Source organism: Festucalex cinctus, chromosome 5 (assembly GCF_051991245.1).
Source record: "Festucalex cinctus isolate MCC-2025b chromosome 5, RoL_Fcin_1.0, whole genome shotgun sequence".
NCBI classification, from domain to species: Eukaryota; Metazoa; Chordata; class Actinopteri; order Syngnathiformes; family Syngnathidae; genus Festucalex; species Festucalex cinctus.
In genome coordinates, this window is record NC_135415.1 from 20,579,054 (window position 1) to 20,601,537 (window position 22,484).

A 22,484-nucleotide genomic window follows, 5' to 3' on the forward strand; every position below is an offset into this window, starting at 1 on the left:
CTGTTTCCTGATTTATTGTCCGAAGCAGTGTTCTTGATTACAACTGCATTCGTAATACAGCTTCATCTCAATATCCTCTTATTTCAATGTTGCCAATTGAATCTATTTTAGTATTTCTATTTTTTAAAACTACTTGAAACGATAGCCCTATCTCAAAATTGTAACCTTTATTTTAAACCCTTATTCTAGTTTAAAAATACTGTTATGTCCCTGCATCGCAGCAAGTGAGGTGTGACACTCTTAAAAATTAAGAGCTAACACTTAAATTTGTCTTCCTTTTTCTTCTTTGCAACTTCTGCATACTTTCAGAAAAAAAAAAAACAGCTCAAACTTGTGTGAAGTTTGCAACATCCCTCCAGAGTACAGTTAATATTGACAACATGACTAAGCAAGGTGACTGTCTCTGTACACAATGACGAGTCACCCTGATGGCACTGGCATCTTCACTGACACATTTATTGTCAACCAAAACTTTTCTGGAAGCACCCAATGAGAGGGGTGTAAATTGTTAATGACCATCCATAAACCCCACCTTGAAAAGGTCACTAAGTCACAACATTGATGTTGATGACATGAGAGTTTATGAACAAATCAAACAAGCAAGGTACACAACCAACAACTGCTGGAAAAAAAATGAATACCGAACCACTAACATTGAACTACTTTTAAAAAAATAGTTTTTAAAGAGAGCGCCATGTTGCGAGCGGTCTGTCTTCCTAATGCATAACACATCAGGTTTACCGTTTACAGAGCATCAAAAGTTAGGATTTATAATGGGAGTCAATGGGCCAAAAAATTGCATTTTATCCTTCAGCGTAAGTGTAAATTTTCCTCTCCTATTTGGAGTAATTTAGAACTTGCAGCATGGTACAATTTAATGTTATTACTATATCTGGCTGAAATTTCAGCCAGATTTTTTTTTGTTATGTTTTGTCTACAATGTAACACATCAAAAGCATAAAAAAAGCCAAAACATTGACAAATACCAGCCATTTGGCATGGTTTTCTTAATAGTAACCAAAATCACTAAAGTTCTTACATCAGCAACTGTCTTTTGAGGCACGTTTTCTGTGTCATCACGATACACATTTAATAGCTTAAAAATGCACATGTATATTGTATCATACTGAGTAGATATGTCCCTAATTTGAAGTTAACCAACGTGTAGTGGTGTGTGTGTGTTTGTTTACTACAAGAGGCTATGTTTTGCTGCCATCTTCTTGCTATGGATGCCCAAAGGACAACTTCGCAAAAGGATCTGCAGGTGTCCGTTGCTGATTGCTCCCGCTAGCCGTTGTTAGCTACTCGATTTTTCGGCGTCGCTCGCCGGGCTTCCCACTTGCTGCCAAATTGCCGTCACGTTCGCTCACGCAAAATAAGAATTGAATCGGCTTGCAAAGTGTGGTCTCTCAAAAAGCCACCATAGTGTGCTGCTTCCAAATGCATGCGCTTCAGCTGCATTCTACGATATAGCGGCATCTAGTGGTCACTTATTACACACTGTCACTTTAAGGAAATTAAGCTAAACATCTCAGCCGGATACTTGATCTAACACAATATTCCATGAATCATCCTTGGAACAATAACATTTTATTCCATCAGTGGACAAACAGAGTGTTAAATCAACAAGAGAAGGAGTATTTAAGTGTTACGCCGTACAGCAGATCACTTCTCACTTCAACACCAACGAGCTGCTTCATCTTCAACTTGTGGAGTGAAAAGGTAAGACCTAGAATGCATGTTGTGTGCATAATAAGTTGTTCGGATGTGCCCGGTTCTCATAAAATGAACAGTCCTTTATAAGGACACTTTACGCCCTCTTGAGGCAACTTGCTGTTACTACAACCATCACACATGAACTGGATTCCAAACCAGAACTGTGCGAAGTTTTTTCTTATTTCAATCCAAATTGTGTAGCATGTTCCTAACATGTTCCCCTTATAGGTGAACCAAGATGTCCAAACTGCTGAAAGCCACCCTGACCGTGGCCATGTGTGTGTTCATCTTAGCCACACTGATGCCCAGAGCAGAAGCCTTGATGCGCTTCCGTATACGCGACCACAACGATCACAACGATAACAACGATCATCAGTGCCAGGGGGGCCAGAATTCGCACGGAAAGCAACAAATGGGGATGAATGATAAAATACATAATGACAAAGACAACAATTTGTAAACGTTAACAGCAAAATGAATGGCAACAAAGTTCTCTTTGGCATGAAAAAATAAACGGCATTATAAAATGTGAAGTTGGATGTTTGTTTGTTTGTTTTTCCTGAAAAATAAAATCCAGTGCAGAACTTAGAACACACTGTACACATTCAGTACAAAATTGTCACACTTTTTTTTTTTTTTATTTAAATTAAACGGCTTCGCTTCGTGATATGTTTCTATTTGTGTAACAGCATGACACATCTGTTAAATCGACAGTGTGTAGAATTTTGCATTTTAATCACTTCAGACCATTTTTTGCCGGGCATTTTTATTTATTTATTTATTGCTGATTTTAACTCTTTTTTTTTTTTTTTTTTTTTTTTTTTCCCACATAAGAACAACACGGAGGGGAAAAATTTCTCACGTTTTTTATGCAAATTTCTGAATAGAAATGGTATGCATAACAGATTTTTTTAAAAGGCATTCATAGAAGCAGAAGATAATTGTTAATATTTAGAGGACAACTATACAAACTCTTTAATAATTTTCCAGATCATGAAATTTGGTTTCCACTTTGGGTCAAGTGAAGCAGTTTTTCTTCTGATGAACTTGTTTTTATTCTTTCTAATTTTTTTGCAACTTTCACATGCTGTTCAGAAAAAAAATCCACAAACTTATGTGATGTTCATTCATACTTTATTTGTAGGCTACTTGTTCTCACTTCTTGTGCCGTGTTTGACCTTTCATCCCATCCCAATCTGTCAGCTTTCCCTGCAAGTCTCGTTGATTGTCTGAGTCTGACTGATGGTCCTTCACCGGGTTGGGCATTTCGGAATTTCTGTGGTCGGCAAGCCTCTGCACTGGGTGTCAGTGTGGCTAAGAAGAGCGCACATATGGCCACTGTCAGCAGTTGGGACATGTTGGTTGACCTCAAAGGGCAAAATATTAGGGACAGATTTCAGTATGAAACAATACACTAATCGGCATGTGCATTTTAATGCCATTAAATGTGCAACGTGATGACACAGAAAACATGGAATGCCTAAAAAGACGAGAGAACGATGCCATAGTTTTTGATGTTTTGTTTTTGTTTTGTTACTATCAAGAAAACCATGAAAAATGGCTGGTATTTGTTAGTGTTTTGGCTTTTTTTTTTATGCATGTGTTACGCCACAGTCAAAGCATCTTTTTAAACACGAGGAAGCTGAAATTTCAGCCAAATAGTCATAAAATGAAATTGCACCGTGGTGTAGTTTCTAAATTATTGCAAACGGGAGAGGAAAATTTACACTACGCTGGAGGAAAAAATGCCATTTTTTGGCCCATTGACTCCCATTATAAATCCTATCATTTGATGTTCTGTAAACCAGAAAACTCAACACATAGTGCTCTCTTTAAAGAACAAGCAAACCTTGTGGTCTCCCACAAATGAGGTGGCCGAACATTTTGTACACCACCGGCCACAACCAGGACTGAATTAAGATTAATGTATCAAGTACAGTTCTAGTGTGGACCAGTTAATGTATGATGTTCCTCTCACCTTTTCGCTTCACAGGTTGAAGCTGAGGCAGCTGGTTGGTGTTGATGTGAGAAATAATCTGACGGTTTTAAATACTCCTTCTCATGTTGACCGAACACTGTTTGTCAATTGGTCTAATAAAATGTTATTGTTCCAAGGATGATTCATGCAATATTAATGTGTCTGATAAAGCAACCAGATGATATATTTATCTTTCCTCAAGTAGGCTAGTTTGTTTTTTCCCCCTTAACTCATTCACTGCCAATGACGACTATAGACGCCAAAAATCCAAGCAAACAGCCAGTGCAAATTTTGACAAGAAATTTGAATTTAGTTTTACTTTTTCATTGTTTTCATTCATAGTTATTAATCATTGTTGTTATTAATAACAACAATGACAACAATTTCATTGCTAAGTGCTACCATCGTGCGTAGAACGGATTCCTGTTACCCTACAACACGGGCGTTGACGTTCTTGTGATCGGTCTTGGTCTTACTGAGACCACATACTGGGTCCCGGCCTCCAAAAGCCAATTTTAGTCGACTAAAATTGCTCTTTATTTTTGTTGACTAAAATTGGATTAAAACTAAAATACAATCAGGCGACTGAGTTATGACTAAGGCTTTAATTAAATTTAGTCAGAAGACTATAACTAAAACTAAATTAAAATGTATTAATTTTTTAATTAAAATTTTAATTTTTAATTTTCTTTCTTTTTTTTTTTTTTTTCTCCAAAATTAACACTGGCTGTTTGCTTGCATTTTTGACGTCTATAGTTGTCATTGGCAGTGAATGAGTTAAGATATTTCATTGTAATAAAATTAAATCAATAAGAGCTGGCACTTAAACAGCTTTCTTTTTGTTAATTTTGCAACTTGTGCATGCCATTCAGAAGGAATTCCTCAAACTTGTGTGATGCGCTGTAAAATTCATTTTATTTTTCATGTAGAGGAGAACAGAATTGATGCAGTTACATTGCAGGACATTTCATTTGCACTTGAACAACTTGTTCTCTCTTGTTTTGCTGTATTTGACCGCATTCATCCTGATCTGTCTCCTTTCCCTGCGAGTCTGACAATTCCACTGGATCGGGCTTGGATGACGCCTTGAAGTCGTGGATGCTTTACCACACCACTGCCACTGCCACTGAATTGGGCATCTCTGCCGGACGTCAGCGTGGCTAAGATGAGCACACACATGGCCACTGTCAGGGTGAACTTCAGCAGTCTGGACATGTTGGTTAACCTCTAAGGGCAAAATTTTAGGAACGGATTTCAGTATGAGACATTACACCACTAGAAAGAACTATTTAGTAACAATTCTGGTGTGGAATTTAACGTATGATATTCTTCTTACCTTTTCGCCCCACAGGTTGAAGCTGAAACAGCTCGTTGGTGTTGGAGTGAGAAGTATTGCACCACTGACACGAACGCTTTAAATACATCTTCTCTTGTTGATTTAACCGTCTGTTTTTCCAATTATATCTTATTGTTTAGGATGATTCATGGAATATTATTGAAGCAACCGGATGAGATGTTTTATCTTCCCTCAAGTATTTTCTCTTTCTCCCTGAAGATATGTCATAGTTTTGCAAAGAGGACAATGGCCACCTTGGCTGAACAATTCTACAGGACTGGAGTGGAATTGTAACACTCTGCATGTCGGGATTCTATTGCAAGAATCAAGAAATGTGGTTTTCATGGTCGCTACCTGATCCCAGAGCTACTGTGATGTCATTTTTAGTTTACAGCAAGTGACAAAAGAGCCGCCCCCTGAGATTAACAGCAACAATTTCCAAGGTTCTAAACAATTCATTTACAAACATGAATTACATTTTTACAAAATATTGAAATTAGGAGCTGGCGCTTAAATTTGTCTTCCTTGACATTTGTATCTTAAGAAACAACTCAAACTCGTGTGAGGTTTACATCCCTCCAGACTAGTGTTATATTGACAACATGACTATAAGCATTTTGACTGTTTTCTCTTTAAACAATGATACATAGACTTGTCATCTTGATACGACTGACACATTTATTGAATTGATGAACCGGACTTTGAGGACAAGCATTTGCAGGTAATTCGTGGTATTTAGCCACAGTGGTCATTGTCCTTTCACAAAGCTATAACATATCTTACTTACTTAGTCTTTAAAAACAAAAATAAAACACAAAGAAAGATGAACACATCTCAACCGGCTGCTTGATCAAATACTTTAATATTCCATGAATCATCCTGGAATAAACACATTGTATTCCATCAATGGACAAACAGACTGCTAAATCAACAAGAGACGAGATATTTGAAGTGTTACCGTCAGTGATGCAGTAGATGACTTGCCACTCAAATATCAATGAGCAGGGGTTTTTTTCACCCACAGAACAAAAAGGTGAGATGAACTGGATTCTACATCAGAATTGGTGGAGAATATTTACTATTTATGTCCAATAATGTACTGTGTCAAACTGAGTTCTGTTGCTAATACAGTAATTTGCACTTCTGTTCCTAATAGTTTGTCCATAGAGGTTAACCATTGACAACATGACAAAGTAACATGACAGAGAGAGAGAGAGAGAGAGAGAGAGAGAGAGAGAGAGAGAGAGAGAGAGAGAGAGAGAGAGAGAGAGAGAGAGTTTTGGTGGATTCTGGCAAAGCCAGATGGATAATGATAAATCTATCTGGTACCTCTCCACAGTAATTGTAATTTTGTCGGGAACAGGCGGGACATTCTGTACAATAATTCGAGCTGATTGGACGATGCGACATTCTACGCCTTTGTTTTAACCAATCACGGCCACGGGTGAAAATTTCGTGTTCCTTCTTGCCGAAGGGTGAAAAAGCACGGACATCTTACCAGCTAGAAATGAACGAAGCGCCTCTCGCTGTTCAACATTCAAACAAGGAAACGGTGAGTATTTCTGCGAGAACAGAATTAATTGTATAGCGTCCATTCGTCCATGTTAGGTTTGTTTGTTAGCTGCGGCACTGGCTTCCTGGTTTCGTCACAGTTACATATCCCGCCCCCAAGCACAATGTCACTCTGTGATTGGTCCAAAACACCAGTGGTTCAGAAACGGCGGTTATCAGCGGTAGTGGTACAAGATGTACAGACCCTTCCAGCTGACGTCATTGCTTAGCTTCCGCTGCGCCTCAAGGAGGGCAAACATCTCATAAGAAATGAATGTACAGAGCTTGATTTTCGGCAAGCGTTTTCATTAAAAGGTGGGAAATATGTCAAGTGTCACAAAAAAACATCCCGAGTAGGACACTACATTACTGCGACTCATTGAAACCAGCCGTTTGGGGACGCTAGCTACAAAAAAAGGAGTTTGTTGGAAGGCAAAGTGGAAGCGGAAGCTTAAGGTATCTTGTTTTTGCATGAAATAGTAAGTCGATCACTACTTTCATGGTGTAAATTGTCATTCATTAAATCGTTTGTGTCCGAATATATTTGTCTTGCTGTATATTGAAGTTTTCAAGCTATCTTAGCTTGCTAGCTGCTAACAAACAAATTAATGTCCTGCCCTCCATCGCAAGGGGTGCACTTAAATGTGACGTCACACTGGAAGGGTCTATATGTACCCCCTCCCATTTTAAAAAGGAGAACCTTAACCATCAAGTGGCTTTTTTTGGCATTCTCTCAGGGCCCCTGTGAGAATTTGGAAATACAGCAGCTCGTTTGTGTTGGTGTGAGAAGTTGTACCACCGATTGTAACACTTAAATGCCCTCTGGTGACTTAAAACTGTTTGAAAATGGTCAAAATGTGCTGTTCTACATCTAATTTAGGAAGACTAATGGAAGATTAATGTGTTTGATCAAGCAACCGGTTGAGCCATGTTCTTCATCCCTCAAATATTTATTCTTCTCCATGAAGATATTTCAGTCTTACAAAATCGCCACCGTGGCTGAACAATCTCAGAGAACTGGAGTGGAATTGTGTCACCCTGCATGTCATGTACAGGAATCAAGGTCACTGTCACTTGCAAAACTATGAAATACAGTATATTAGTATTTAAAAAAATAACTGAGGAAAGATTAACATTTCATTCGCATGATTACATAAATATTTTGCAAATGTGCCAGCTATACGAGTTTGGAATCAACATTTATCCAATAACATGAGAAAAAAATACACTTTAAAAACAATTGGGTCAAAAATAACCCAAATTGGGTCAAGTCAAGAATGGGCCAACCCAACTTTTTGAGTTATTTTACAACAAAACAACACACAAATAAATAACTAAAAAAAAATTGGGTTGGCTCAATTCATTTGAGTTATTTAGTCAAAGCAAAAAGTTGGGTCCAATTAATAACCCACAAAGCAACCCCAACAAACTGGGTTGATTTGTGGGTTATTCATGTAATTTCACCCAATTTTTTAAAACCCTTATCACTAGGGCAATTTTGCCAAAAATACCCCCCCCCCAACAAAAATAAATAAATAATAAATACAAAATTAAAAAAATAATAATAATAAGATAACACTTTGAATTTTTGCCACTGATTTGTCCACATGATTTAACCCAAAAAGTTGGGTCAAATTAAATAAATAACCCTCAAAGTGACACATTTTTAAAGGTTGTGTGTGGGTTATTCATTTCACCCAACTTTTGGGGTGAATTGAATAACCCAATTGAATTGCAACAAATTGATTCAAACCAACGTTTTGAGCTATTTAACCCAAAAAGTTGGTTCAAATTCAATAACCCACAAAGCAAGCCATGTTTTTGAGTTGTTTGTTGGTTCTTTATTTGGCCCAACTTTTTGGGTTAATTGAATAATGCAAAAAAATATATATATATTTTTAACCCAACCGTTTTTAGTGTGCACATTCAAATAAACTGCATCATATTCACCGAGATGCTGATTAATAAAATGTATTGATGTATGCAGATTGTTACAGAAATGCTTTGATAGTAGCAAGTTTTGCTTCAACTAACCAGGGTAGAAAAAAAAATGGTGATCTCATCAAACTGCCCTTTCTTTCCAATGACAGACCTAAATTTGACATTTGACAATTGCATTGAAGTTGAATGTGAATGGAGCACCCTTTGTAAATCAGCTTATTCTGAAAATAAAAGCAACATTTTGTCACCTTTAGCTTGCATTATATTGGTAAATTGTTTAGATTTGCAAATTGCAACATGTCTTTTTTTTTTTTTTTTTTAAATAGATTTTTTTCGGTAACCATTGCTGTTTGTTTGTTTTTTCCTTCTGTAAAAACAGCAGTTTTTTGTTTTTTTTTGTAATTTATTTTTACAATGAGGTGTTATTCTTACGAATTATTGACCAATCTAATGTGCTGAAAATGGCTCTCTTTGATGATGCAATGATAATGGTTGAACAAACATGCCGTTTTTGAGGCCTCCTGAAAAGTGACAATTTGGCCCCGCGCCAGGAATACAATTGAGAAGAGTTTTATTTGTCGCACAATGGGGAAATTTGCATCTTAACAGCTTACTCAAACACACTAATAATCCAAAAATCAACCATGGGAACAATAAATATTATTCCCAAACATTGTTCAGTCAACATGAGAAGGGGTACTTAAGAGTTATGGTCAGGGATACAGCAGATTACTACTTACTACACCAACGAGCTGCTTGAAGCGAGCGAAAAGGTGAGAGCAACATCATACATTAACTGGATTACACATGAGAACTGTACTAAATATTTGTTATTGTCGTCCTCATTGTGTCCAGCGGTGCATTGTATCATACTGAGAACTGTTCCTCAAAATTTGCCCTTAAAGGTTAACCGACATGTCCAGACTGCTGAAAGTGACGGGAGCCATGTGTGTGCTCATCTTAGCCACACTGACGCCCAGAGCAGAGGTCAGCTTGCACCAAGGTCTAAAGATGGCACACAAGCGACACCAGGATGTCATCCAGGCCCAATCCATAGGAATATTTGGAAGACGCACTGGCACACAGTTCGGCGGTGCATTTGGGGTAGTGATGGGAATTCCGGCTATTTTTGGACAACCGGACCTTATGGCTCGGCTCACTTAAAATAGCTCTTCAGATTTTTGTTGTTGTTGCTTTACAGTAAAATTGTTGGACTTGAATCAAACTAATGTGATCATATAGAAATGTTTGTTTTTACAATATTTTGGTTAAAACATTTCACTCAAGTACGTACATACATGTACGCAGTCTCATAAAAAGTAGTATTGAAGCATCTCTAATATTTAACTTATACTCCAGTGGTGGCAAACTGCGGTCCTCGAGGGCTGGAGTCCTCTAGATTTTATAGATATCCAAAACTTGCAGGACTGCGGCCCTCTAGGACCGGATCGCGCCATCCCTGCTATCGGACCCGTCGCCATGGGCAGGCCTTGGGGGTCCGTGCCCGCCCTGTCAGTCAGCCGTGCCCGCCCTAGCAAGATGACTCACCAACTATTCTTCCTATCAGTAACGTAAACATGCGCCTTCTGTTTTAAGTCAAGCATGGCGTGCCAGCCAACCACATACCTCCTTTCAAGTTTGGCTGTGATTGACAACTAAGCAAGCCAATGACAATCAGGATCAGGAGGGATCACACAGTTGACATCAATGGGAATCCTGAGTCCACTGGTTACGTTTACAAGTGAGTGTCAAACTTTTATTTTAATTAGTCAAGCCACACAGCACGGATGAATTGTAGCAATACGCAGTATGCTGTTCACAGACCCAAGCAGTCACACATACACAACAACTAAGGAGCATAAAATTATTTATCACTAAAGCAGTTGCAGTACAATGTGAGTTGAATTCTCTTTTTTTATTGCCAAGTTTGTTCATGTTGATGACTGTCACTAAGTTCTAATTAAAAAAAAACAGCACTTTGCGCATCCTTTTGGATTGATATTCTGCTAAGTTTTTCACTGAACCCATATGTTGTTTCTGTATATCATCGACATAACTCAACCTTATTTCGAAATCACTTTAAAACAGCCATTGCTGCATACAAAGTGCTGTGCATGGAATAGAAATTAGTCTTTTAGTAGACACAAGTGAAATAAAATAACACAAAATAAAATTAGAGAAAATATAAGTAGATAAGTATACACGCAAATAAAATACTAAAAAAAAAAAAAATCTGTACAAGTACAGAAATAAAATAACACAAAATACAGAAGGCACCATAAAAAAAAAAGTAAAATGATGTGAAGTCTCATGCTGAGTCAAAGATCAAAGAATAGAGATGTCTGGCAAAAATGAAAGGAAATTTTGTCCATATCGTACAGCCCTAATCAACACGCAAATGAAGGCAACTGCTAGCCAATTCCAGATAGAAGGGGCTGGGTCACAGAGTCATTCATTCGGACATAGTTGTTTACAGAAGTGAAGAGTGGATTTGTTTCAAATGAACTTTTGAGTTGAATAAATGCAAAATGAACTACACATTTTTTTTTCAGTTTGTCTTTTAGATTTCAGAACGAACTGCCGCTTTTAAGTGACAGAAAATATTTCTGAACACTTTTGCAGTTGTCACAATGCCGCTGTTCAACCTGATGAACATTAGATTTAGGTTGATAGTGTCTCCCCCCCCCCCCCCCCCAAAAAAAGGTAATGCCCCCCCCCCCCTACAATTTCTTTCTGGTGACGGGTCTGCCTGCTATAGACCCTTCCAGTGTGACGTCACGTTTAAGTGCGCCCCCTGCAGTGGTAAGGCACGGCCCTTAAAAGCTTCCACTTCCACTTCGCTTTCCAACAAACGTCTTTTTTTGTAGCTAGCGTCCCCAAACGGCTGGTTTCAATGAGTCGCAGTAATGTAGTGTCCTACTCGGGACGTTTTTTTTGTGACATTTGACATATTTCCCACCTTTTAAAGAAAATGCTCGCCGAAAATCAAGCTCTCTCCATTCACTTGTTATGGGATGTTTGCCCTCCGTGATGAGCAGCGGAAGCTAAGCAGTGACGTCAGCTGGAAGGGTCTCTAATTAAACAAACCAGGTAACACCGGCTACCTCGCTTACCTGTCTATTTGTAATCTTTTTTTTGTCCGTGTAAAATACTAAACTGTCAGACTTTGCATTTTCCTTCGTGCATGTGGCACCACCTGCTGGACAGAAAATTACTTGCAGTCTTGGTGCCTTGCCGTATGCTCTCTCAACAGTCGACAGCAAGCAAACTGGCATCTGTGGTGGTTCAGAAATGCTGCTAAATAACCGAAATACAATTACAGTAGTGTAAAATTTACTTTCAATAGCCATATATAGTTTAATGAAGCAGTACATAGTACTAACGAGTTTAAAATCGGGAAAACTAGCAGCAGATGAGCGTCGCATCATCAGTTATCTACTGCTGACATGTGACTATGGATAAACAGAAAATTGATCCTGTAGTGATATCCACGTGTTCAACAAAGGAAGGAGCAGGGACGATTAAATCACTCTAAACTGTATTACACTTATACATCCTTTTAAAGCACATACAAAAATAATGCATTATTATTCTGAGTTTTAAGATCTCTCATAAATAGAATTTCTGAATAACATCAAGTATATTCTCTTTAGCTTCATGAAAACCAAGCATCGCTATCTTAAAACAATACACTGCAGTATATTCAACTAAAATAAGGCAGACTAGACTTTGCCTCAGTCTTGTCTGTGTGAAAGGAGTGAACTCTCTCTCTAAACACCAGTCTTGCGATAACTACAGCACCATGCGCCATGGAACCTGTTCCAGTCAACTGATGGAACTTACAGGGCTCGACATGGCCAACATGGTCCTGTTGGCAGAGAAAAGGACGGAGTTGGACGGGTCAAGTATTTCTCTGTCTCACGTGTTGAACAGGAGCAACCGACGAGCGAGAAAATTGCTAACAACGGGAGCGTCGACCATTTCGTGAGTTTGCATAGCAAACTGTACAGAGCTGCTGCCGTAACGTAAGACACAAATCATAATATACACATTTACAAATTTACAGGAGGAGCAATCCATGTGGAAGAAAAGGGAGTCACCGTGGCCAGGCTGCACCATACGAGGTTTGGATACATTAGATTAAACTGAGTCAAGAACCTATAAGCTAAGTGAAACGTCAAGCTGTTACGGGAAAGAGCGGTAATGGGGTACAGAAACGTGGAATCCAGAGCACCATCGCATCATCTACAGTTAACATCTTCAGCGACCCGCTGCGGGAGGTGTAAACAAATTGAGCGCGGCGTCCTTGTTAAAGGCTCTGGGCTGCCTAAATTCATCTCCCCTTTTAAGTCCAGACGCCTGCATTCTTCTTTAGACACCGTTAGCGCTCATCTTGCTCTTCTGGGACACTTCGGTTGCCGCTTTTGCCTGCCAGAGAAACAACAAAAAGCTTAAAGTTTATTGCCACGCATGGTTGAAGTTTAAATAAATACAACTTCATATTGGGCATTTTATAGCAACCTCACAGTTGTGCCTTATAAGTGTGTTTAGCTTAATGCTAACAAACCATGCTAACCATCGCATCAGTGTCACAGTGATAGCCTTTTAGGAAATGGTTACTGTATGGGATAGCTAGCTAGAATTTGTTTATTTGAAACCAGATGCATTGCCTTGACTGTCTCAACGCTGGAGCTTAACAGAAAAGGTAAATAAAATACAAGATGGTAGCTAGCTACAATATAAACAAGTTAACTGGCACATTTTAAAAATGTGTCATGGCAGGTAGTTTGAGTAGTCGGCGTATAAATGATCACGCAAGAAGCTCTGTCCAGATTTATTGGAACAGAAATACTTTCGAAAATGTGTTAAATACCTTTTTAAAAAAACTGACAACAGGAATTAAAACCAAACATTAGCATGTAAAATTAATTATTGGATATCATGCTAGCAGTCATAATATTGTGTGGCTGGTCGGTGGATAGAAATGGAATGGAAACATTTGAATAAACTGACAATGAAATTTCCATTACATAATCAACAAACCACTTTCCCAAAATAAAAAAGGAAGACAAGCTGATAGATAAACGGATTAAGTATTTAACACACTTAATCATCTCCAGAGCAGCTTTAATGGTTTTTTGAAAGCATTAGGAAAGCTTTTAGAGACTGTGGAGTTAAACAAAGTAACTTTACAGCGAGTGTGGGTGATCGCGACGGCTCTATAAATAGATGCTATTTTGAGATCCCACACCGATCAAAGTTACGATTGAACTTTTACATGCGTGCTTGTGCATTTGTTAGACCAGTAGACTGAACATTCCGTCTCCCAACAACCTCACAATTCTACATTTTATTTTAATGAAGAGCGACGTATTATCCGAAATAAGAAATGTGCTCTAAGTACGAGGGCTAGCTAGCATGTTATGTGTGAAAGACCAAAGCCAGGAAGGCTTAATTGGATGAGCAACTAGTCTGCTAATCCTTGCTTTACTGCTTTGTCTTACATCACATTAGTGTCGATACAAACCTCACTATTATATTAGAGTATAAGAGATTTCATAATAAAAGGAGGCATCACCTGCAGGACTTCAGCAGCAGTTAAAGGTTTGTCTGGCATGACAGGAGTCTTGTTCCTTATCTCCTCCGCCTGTAGCACAAAGACAAATGAGACAAAATTGTTTGGGTAGCAACAGATTTAAGAAACTGCACTCAATCCAGCCGATCTTATGTGGTGATGCGTGTTACGGACCGGCCCGTCTTTGATGATGAGCGCAGGGTCCGACAGCAGGTCTGAGGTCCTGTTTGTGCCGTTAGTCTCTACTGGAGTGCTTTTCTGTGATGATAGCAGCCAAGAAATTCATCAGTGTCTTACATTTGGTTTGTATGAACAAATCAATACTTGAACAAAATGTTGCGAAAATCTTGCTTGGTAACGGCAAATGTAATTTTTCATGCGTTCGAACCTCAAGTTTGGGTACAGGCGGGATGACTGGGGCCTTGGGTTTGATGTCAGTTAGGTACATGGCTCTTGAGAGCAGCAGCAGCGATGGAGGAACATTCTCATTCAGGTGTAGGTCCAGCCACTGGATTTTGGGAGTCAAGCATTAGTTTACAAAATAATTTAAGAATCTACATTGTCACTTTTTGAGAAAACGATATGAGAAAAATGAAAAATCGCCACAGGATGTTAAAGCACAAAGATTCTGGTTGTGTCCAAGTACTTTCATTTGCATCAGTTTCTGCTTGCTTACCTGTTGCAGTTGCAGACGAAGCTGATCTGTGGTAAGACCGAGAGATCTCATTCCACGGCTGCGACAAGCTGCCTGCAGCTCTGACGCGCTCATTGCCGATACACCCTCTGCCGCAATCATCTGTACAAAAACACACAAAAAAATTAAAATACCCATTCGGATGTACGGAAGAGGCTGTCGTTCATCCTCTCACCTCATCGTCTGACTTGATGGTCCTGAGTTGCAACATCAGCTGGAATCGCAACAAGTTGTTGGTGCCGATGGGCTGCAGCTCCAGGAGTTTGCACAGGGCCACCAGCTGGGGGCGCTCCAAGTGCTCCAGCGTCAGCTCGTCCTCAAACAGCTTGGAAAAGCGGACTATGTCCTTGGTGGTGGGCTGCTCGCCGGTGCCCCGGACCTGACATGGACACATGGACGTTCGTGTGAAACGAGATGGGCCAGCAGATTCCGATATGATGACTGTTGATTGGTCAGCAGATAGAAAACAACACTGTGGCGCCATTTTGTTTTGGTTTTAGTACTGTAGCAATTCAAAAACATGAAACGGCTTCACAAACAAATGAATGACGGTGACTTCAAACTCATATGCAACAAGACAAGCGAACATACTAATACTACTCTATAATGTACCTGCTGAACGTATGTGGAGAAGCGCTGAGTCTCGTCCTCACTCTGAGCTGTGGCCTTGTTCCTTCGAGCCATTTCAGCAATGGTTTCTTGCAGAAACTTGGCAAGTTCCAACTTTGCAGCCAGGCCCTTCTTCTGCTTCTCCTCCTGCACAACAGGAGATGGTGGAAATATTACGGTAGCTGATTTTCTTTTGTTTGATTGTTTCCAGGGTAGCTTCAGGACCAATTCATTGCAGCACGCAACATCCACTCCGATAAAGGCTTATTTATATTCACTTACACACAGTGAAATTTTGATAATTACAGTTTACAGCTTAAAAAAAAAAAAAAAAAAAAAAAAAAAAAAAAAAAAAAACATTTTATTACACACAGGCAAAATTTTTTGTATTATGGAAATTAGGAATGAATTTTAAATCTGTATAACAGCTTCACTTTTTCAAGTACAAAAATGAATTAATAAATTCAAATTAATCAATTGCTATGCACCTACGTGTAATGATGCCACCAACCACGAGATTAGGAACTTTACACCAGGGGTGTCAAACATACGGCCCGTGGGCCAGATCAGGCCCACGAGATGATTTTGTAAAATAAAATATAATAAAATTGTAAAGTCTGACTAATTAATCAGCCGTCCACAATCAAAACAATAAATTTGTACGTTCACAAGCAGTCCTCAGATGAGCAATGCAACTTGTACGGGGGAATCGTCTTGGATGTCATTATTTTACACACAACGTAAAGTTACGGTTTGTTTAATTATTATTATTATCATTATTATTATTTTAAATAGACCGACATAAACGTGTTAAATATGACACAAATTACACTTAGAACGTCATTAACTGCGCCACGCAATGCATTCTGGGAACAATATATATATATATATGCACAGCAGGTAGATTTAACACGTCCGGAACGTATACCAGCAAATTGTTGTGTGTGTTCCATTTGCATTCGTGCAATTTTTCGGAACAATATGATGACAGTTGAGCTCCGTAATTTAGGGCTGGTCCACAAAAACTGCGTATAAACGACAGCAATTGTTTTAAAGTTATATACTGTTATTTTCCCGTTGCGGCCCACTTGGTAATATATTTTCCTCCATGCGGCACCTGAGCTAACATGAGTTTGACACCATCATCCTACACTGTCGTCAGCATCTCCAGGTCTGTTTTTGAAACTTTGCATGCATCTCATGAGGTCATAGCAGGCCGTGGTGGAGGTCAGACTTCTCCAAGAGAGGCCAGTTGCATATCTGAGCCACTGAGGCATGCTCAATAACAACCATCAGGGTGACACTACTTTACAAGAGATTAAAAGTGCTTGTGGGCGTGCACAATGTGCCATGACTTCCAAAGAAAACTGCTTTGATAAGATCAGTAAGCTGACTCTGCGGCCAGACATACTTGCACCGGCAGCCATATCTGAAGTTACATAATCATCAGAGTGAACCGGCTGCTAAGGCCATGTGTGTGTGTGTATATATGTCCACATGCCTTTTTGGACTCTGTCTCGAAGGTGGAGGGCAGCATGTCTGGGAATAGCTTGAGGAAGACGGGAAGGAGAAACTCCATGAAGGGGACGATAATGAACACCATGAAGGGTACCAGGCGAAAGAGGTCGGCGCACGTCCTCATCAGCTGTGAACACAAAAACAAAACATCATGGTACTTTTTCCTTTCGGCACACATCTTGAGGTGCATTGATATATGCAAATTCTGGGAAGTGCAATGGGTCAAATATAGTTCAAGTATGCCACCCATACAGATTGCGCTCACATTCCTGCATACATGTGCTGCTTACGCCATACGTCAAACAGTTCACCTCAGGTCTGTCCTTCATTGAGCAATTTAGTACTCAACAGACTGGATATAAAAAGAATATGCAGCAGTTCTAATTCCACTTGTTTTGTGCTATAAATGAGACCCATATTAAAAAAATGGAAACTTTTTACACCTGCAGTGAGACTTCAAACACATACATCTTAATTTAAACAAATAAAATATTTTAAAGGGGAAAATAAGGCAGGTAACATGGCTAACTAGCTAGCTTGTTTCAGTTATGACGTTACTTCATAAAGCGAAGAATAGTGGAAAAGTAGTGACTCATTTTGAGAAATAAGTAGTGATAGCAATACAGATTAGTAGTCAAGAAAACCGATAACCAATCAACTAAGCCCATATTCATTTGTAGTAAATGAGAAAAGATTAGTAAAAAAAAAAAAAAAAAAAAGGAGCTTCATTTAAAAATTATAACAAAAATTGCAGGGAACTTCCAGGGTCATCAGTATGTGTTAAGCTAAATTAAAAACTAAGCAAGTTAAAAGTTCCCTAAAGTTTTCTACTGTAAATACTTTTCCAAAATTTCAACAGAATTTCTTAATTTATTTTATTTTGGTTTCCAATTTTTAAAAATAAAAACTGTAGGGAGTTTCCAGCATTTTTATAAAGTGGAAATTTAAAACTCGATTGATGAAAAGATTCTTGTATCTCACTGAGCGACAAATGCATGCCAATGTAGCTAATTTGGGGGTTTTGTCAGGGTCGGTAAAAGGTTTCAAAAGATCTTTGCAGATGGTGAAAAATTGTCTGAATATGTCTGAAACGTCTTTACGACACGTAAAAACCTGATGTCTGTGAACACCCTACAAATCCTGATGAAAACCCTGAATTTGCTACGTTCGCAAGCAAGCATTGTTCAGTGAGTTACCAGCTTTATCGCATTTACCGATAATCGGCCCGGCCATAATCAGATAATCTCTAGAAATAAATACAGCTACTGTCATGCTACATTTTAATTTTATTCAGAAAATATGAATTTCATTTTTGTTTACCAATGCAATGGAAATACATTTCAGGGCGGTAGCTACTTGCAATACTTTGTCTGTGATATTGTAAAATTAAATGTTTTTAGAATGTGAGTACCAGGAAAAAACCCCACAAGGATGCACACAGGAAGACCAGACCCCTAACTTCAAAACTGAGACGCAGACTTGCTAACTAACCAAACTCAACACAAATTGTGTTTTGAAATTAATAATTCAACTTTAGACTATGGTGCGCATATATGCATGAATCAATCAAAAACCTCTCACCCGTCTCCTTTCCCTGCGTGTGAGGATCTGTCCGTGCAGCAGACTCCACACCATCCTGCCTGCAACCGTGGTGTCGATGCCAAGCAACCGGAAGCCATTATAATAATGCTTCAGCTCGTCGACGATCCGGAGATACAGAGCCTTCTTCACCACGACCCTCTCCTGCGCTGTGGGCACAGGAGCGGCAGCGGCGGGCGTCGGAGGCGCTGGCGTATGCGGTTGGGCGACAGCGGCCGCAGTGTCCTTTTTCTCGTCTGACGGCGAATTCTGAGCAGGGGCTGAGGTTTTAGTCTCGCCGTTTTGAATGTCTTGGAGCCAAACGACGGAAGTGTGCAGAGCTCGGGCGAGCAGGGCGGAGCTTTGGCTGCAGCCCGGGTCGCGGCCTCGGTAAGAGCGGGGGTGGCCGTAGCGGGAGTGCCTGAGTGGGTTTGTTGACGAGGAGATGTTGCGTGGAGGTTCTATGTGGAGGTAGGCTCTGGAGGACAGCGAGGAGCAGCTGTGCCGTTGAGAGAGCAAATAAGATCCCCTGTGGCGAACGACGAGAAAACTGGTCAGATATGGTGCAAAGTCGTGTAATTTGGAATTCTAGCAAAGACAAAGCAGGCACTGGAAAATTTCATCTGACTTCATCTGGGCACACACGCAGAGTATTGAACTTCTCAGCTAGGTCTTATGTGTCAGGTGCAATTGAGTTCATGGAAAAATGCCAAAACTCGCAGGGTGCAGCTACTCAAAATTCTTGTTGCATAATGGCAACAGATTATTCAAACGCCTTGCCGCGTTCTTTGGCATTCAATGGATTGACTCTTTTGACACTCACATGGTGGACAAAGTGGGAAATGCGTTTACTTGCCGCCAAACTGAAGGATTTGGTTGAAATTCATAACTTTTGTCTGATATTCATTTTTTGATCTGAAACTCAAATATCTTCAGTAGGGGTGTTAAAAAAAATCGATTCGGCGATATATCGCGATACTACATCGCGCGATTCTCGAATCAATTAAAAAAAAAATCGATTTTTTTTTTTTTTAAGAGCTCAGAATTGTTCATTCGGTAGTCTTACCGATTCAACGTCTTATCATCATTGCCTTTTTTGTGTGTGTGTGTGTGTGTGTGAATCGATTTTTAAACTTCCATTTTTAATGGAAAAATATTCAACAAAACGTCTGACTTCGGGTTAGGAGTCGCACCTTGAGCATGGAAGAATGCTATATGAACGGAACATTAAGCCTTAATATTTTATTTTAATGCTGTTCAAACATGAAACAGATTACAACCTCTATAAGACTGAAATTTCAGATAAATAAATAATACATTTTCATATAAATCTTACACTCTACAAGCTTACTGATTAGTATTTTCTAAATGTGAAGGAAAAAAAATCGCAACAATCGACTTATAAATTCGTGTCGGGATTAATCGGTATCGAATCGAATCGTGACCTGTGAATCGTGATACGAATCGAATCGTCAGGTACTAGGCAATTCACACCCCTAATCTTCAGTATACAACAAAAAGAAAAGAATTCACCTTGCCGTTCCAATACTTTTGGAGGGGACTGAACCTCAGACAATCAATTGAATCTTAATTATATATAGTTGAGCAGAATTCTTGAAACCAAGCAACACGCTTACGTAACATCTTCCTACATGTCTCATATACTTAAATGATTAACTTGCGTGAGTGAGCGCCTTTCACTTTTAACTTGAGCATAGTTACTTCAAACATAATTACCAGAGTTAATGTGCAGCAGATCGGAAAATTTAAAATGAAACACTGCATTATTTAAACAAAAAAATAATCATTTTAATACAATGAGATTGATTATAAGCAATAATGAGGATGAATTCCATTGCCATGACAAGTGAAACATTCCCAAACATTTAGATTGATTGAATTTTTTGTTATTTTTTTTATTTTATTTTATTATTATCATTATTAATTCAATCTCTGGTGTAATAACCTTATTTATTGATTGATTGAATTGTTTTCTATTTTATTATCTGTTCTCATTGCTGCTGGACATGTAAATTTCCCAGAGGGAGCCATCCCAAAGGGATCAATAAAGTCAAGTCTAAGTCTGAGGCTAGTGTCTCAATCAATTTAATCAATTGCAAAAATAATTAGCGATTAATTTGATAATCAATTAATCAATCAATACTTCCATTTCTGATACCAGGAAATACAGAGTAATAAAAGAAGCTAAAGTAACTCTTGGCTATTTTGGCTACATTGTGCTTACAAATCCGGGAAATCTGTAAATATGCACATCCAGGAGTGCCAAATTGCAAATATGTGATATTGATACTGGCCGATTTAACTTAAACTACATTAGCATTAGGTACTGTCTCTTTAACCAATGAAATTTCAAATTTGCCTCAGGGCCAGTCAGCTACCTGGCCCACAACAACATAAGCATTGTTGTGTCCTTTGACTATTTGGTCAGCACAATAAAAGTTCAACACACAAAACCTGTCTAGCAACTATACTTACATGTTTTGTTTTTGTCACATTATTGATGATTTATGTGCGACAGTTTGAGCATAATATAATTACAATTTTGTATAGTATCAATGGTTCCTATAACTGCAATGTGATGTTGTGAAGTGGTGGTAGGTGGCTTCAGTCCCCAAAACAAAATGCACATCCGCCACTTCATTTTACAGTGTAGAGGTGGCTTCAGAGGATTAGGAGTTATAGTAAATGAACTAAATGAAAGATCTTACCTGGATCTTGTAACGGCAAAGAGCACCTGGTGGCTGAAAACTGCCATTGCATGGGTAGATCACTTTGATGCCAGGAACATGAGGAGGAAAGATATCCAATTACAACTCGCCATTATCGAACACCTTTATTAGTAAGCGCATGTATTTCGCACATGCCAAGCGAGCTTCTTGGTTGGCTTGAACATTATACAATAATAAACGTGACTAGGATAACATTAGTTGCCACTTGTCAAATCCGGGATTCCATGGGTTCAAATCGCCATTAAAATGAGTATATATGTTACAATAAACGTATAGTCGCCAGTTTAGAATACACGTATAATTTCAAACTAAACTAGTCTTTATTAAGTAAGTCTTTGATGCCGCAACGTAACTCGGACTCCACGCTCATGCAAGTCAACAAGCAACACTCGCAATATTTTGGTTATTTTCCACTCACGTGAGCGTCGGACAATAATCTGGTATCGCGACTACATCGAGTAAAAGCGTAAACCACATGTCAAACAAATTTTTAGTACTTAATAACAGACACAGTAGAAGTCATGTTGCATTCATCTGATACTCGCAACTATCAGTTTATAGCCGGTTAGCTTGTCATGCTAGCCCGCTAAGCTAGCGAGCGAAATGGCGAGCCTACCCACCTCCAACTTCAATGACCGAACTACCGCAGCTGACTGGGCGTTCAAATGCTTCTCCGGTGCGACGTGAGAAGCACGATCCATCCTCAACAAGATGCCATTGTAAACAAGAACGACGATGTCAGAGGTCGAAATGGCGATTAATTAATCCACTGAAAGTGGTAGAATAATTAGGAGCGGCTTCTAGATCGTCGAGGTTCCTCCGCCTGTGCCTCTTTCCGACTGACCGACTCCACCAAAACAACAGACGCAGGATAACCTGCTGCGCTGACTGCGCATGCGCAAAAGTGCCACGATCGCAACATCGTCAGTGTGACGTCAGGGAATTATATAATTTTTTTTATTGAACTGAAACGCCTCGTTACAGGACTAAAAGTAACAGAAGTGTGTGTTTTGCATTGTAATTAGCAAACTCGTGAAAATTAGCCATACGGCATTTATGCTCATAGTATGTTGATACTGATCCATTCCAAAAGAATCAACAAAAACTTCTTTTTAAAAATTGCATACAATAGGTGACTGTGCAAAGATCTCAACTTTCTGTTGGCCTTTCATTGGCCTGCATAGGATCAGAATGATGCAGCTTCCTGTGGAGCATTGAGATTTTTATTTTTAAGAAAA

General features: G+C 39.1%; 1 protein-coding gene and 1 long non-coding RNA gene across 2 annotated transcripts; one reads left to right on the forward strand and one right to left on the reverse strand.

The window, feature by feature from the left end:
* The first annotated feature begins 1,379 nt into the window (after window positions 1-1,379).
* Window positions 1,380-2,249, forward strand: LOC144019784 (uncharacterized). Its single transcript, XR_013283780.1, has 2 exons — window positions 1,380-1,722; window positions 1,945-2,249. It is a non-coding gene; the product is annotated as an uncharacterized LOC144019784 (long non-coding RNA).
* Window positions 2,250-12,048: 9,799 nt separating this feature from the next.
* letm2 (leucine zipper-EF-hand containing transmembrane protein 2) lies at window positions 12,049-22,136 on the reverse strand. Its single transcript, XM_077522712.1, has 11 exons — window positions 21,867-22,136; window positions 21,226-21,287; window positions 18,500-19,025; window positions 16,902-17,045; window positions 15,404-15,547; window positions 14,967-15,170; window positions 14,774-14,893; window positions 14,486-14,605; window positions 14,272-14,355; window positions 14,101-14,169; window positions 12,049-12,950 (listed from the first exon to the last, which is right to left on the reverse strand). The coding sequence occupies exons 2-11, from the start codon at window positions 21,270-21,272 to the stop codon at window positions 12,894-12,896; spliced, it is 1,515 nt and encodes a 504-aa protein (XP_077378838.1). The 5' UTR covers window positions 21,273-21,287; window positions 21,867-22,136; the 3' UTR covers window positions 12,049-12,893.
* Window positions 22,137-22,484: the final 348 nt, after the last annotated feature.

Coding starts and splice junctions, on each gene's coding strand:
- letm2 (XM_077522712.1), bottom strand. CDS start 21,272: ATGGCAGTTTTCAGCCACCAGGTGCTCTTTGCCGTTACAAGATCCAG. Junction 17,046..18,499: donor CACGCAGGGAAAGGAGACGG/GTGAGAGGTTTT, acceptor TTGTGTTCACAG/CTGATGAGGACGTGCGCCGA. Junction 15,548..16,901: donor TCGAGACAGAGTCCAAAAAG/GCATGTGGACAT, acceptor CCTGTTGTGCAG/GAGGAGAAGCAGAAGAAGGG.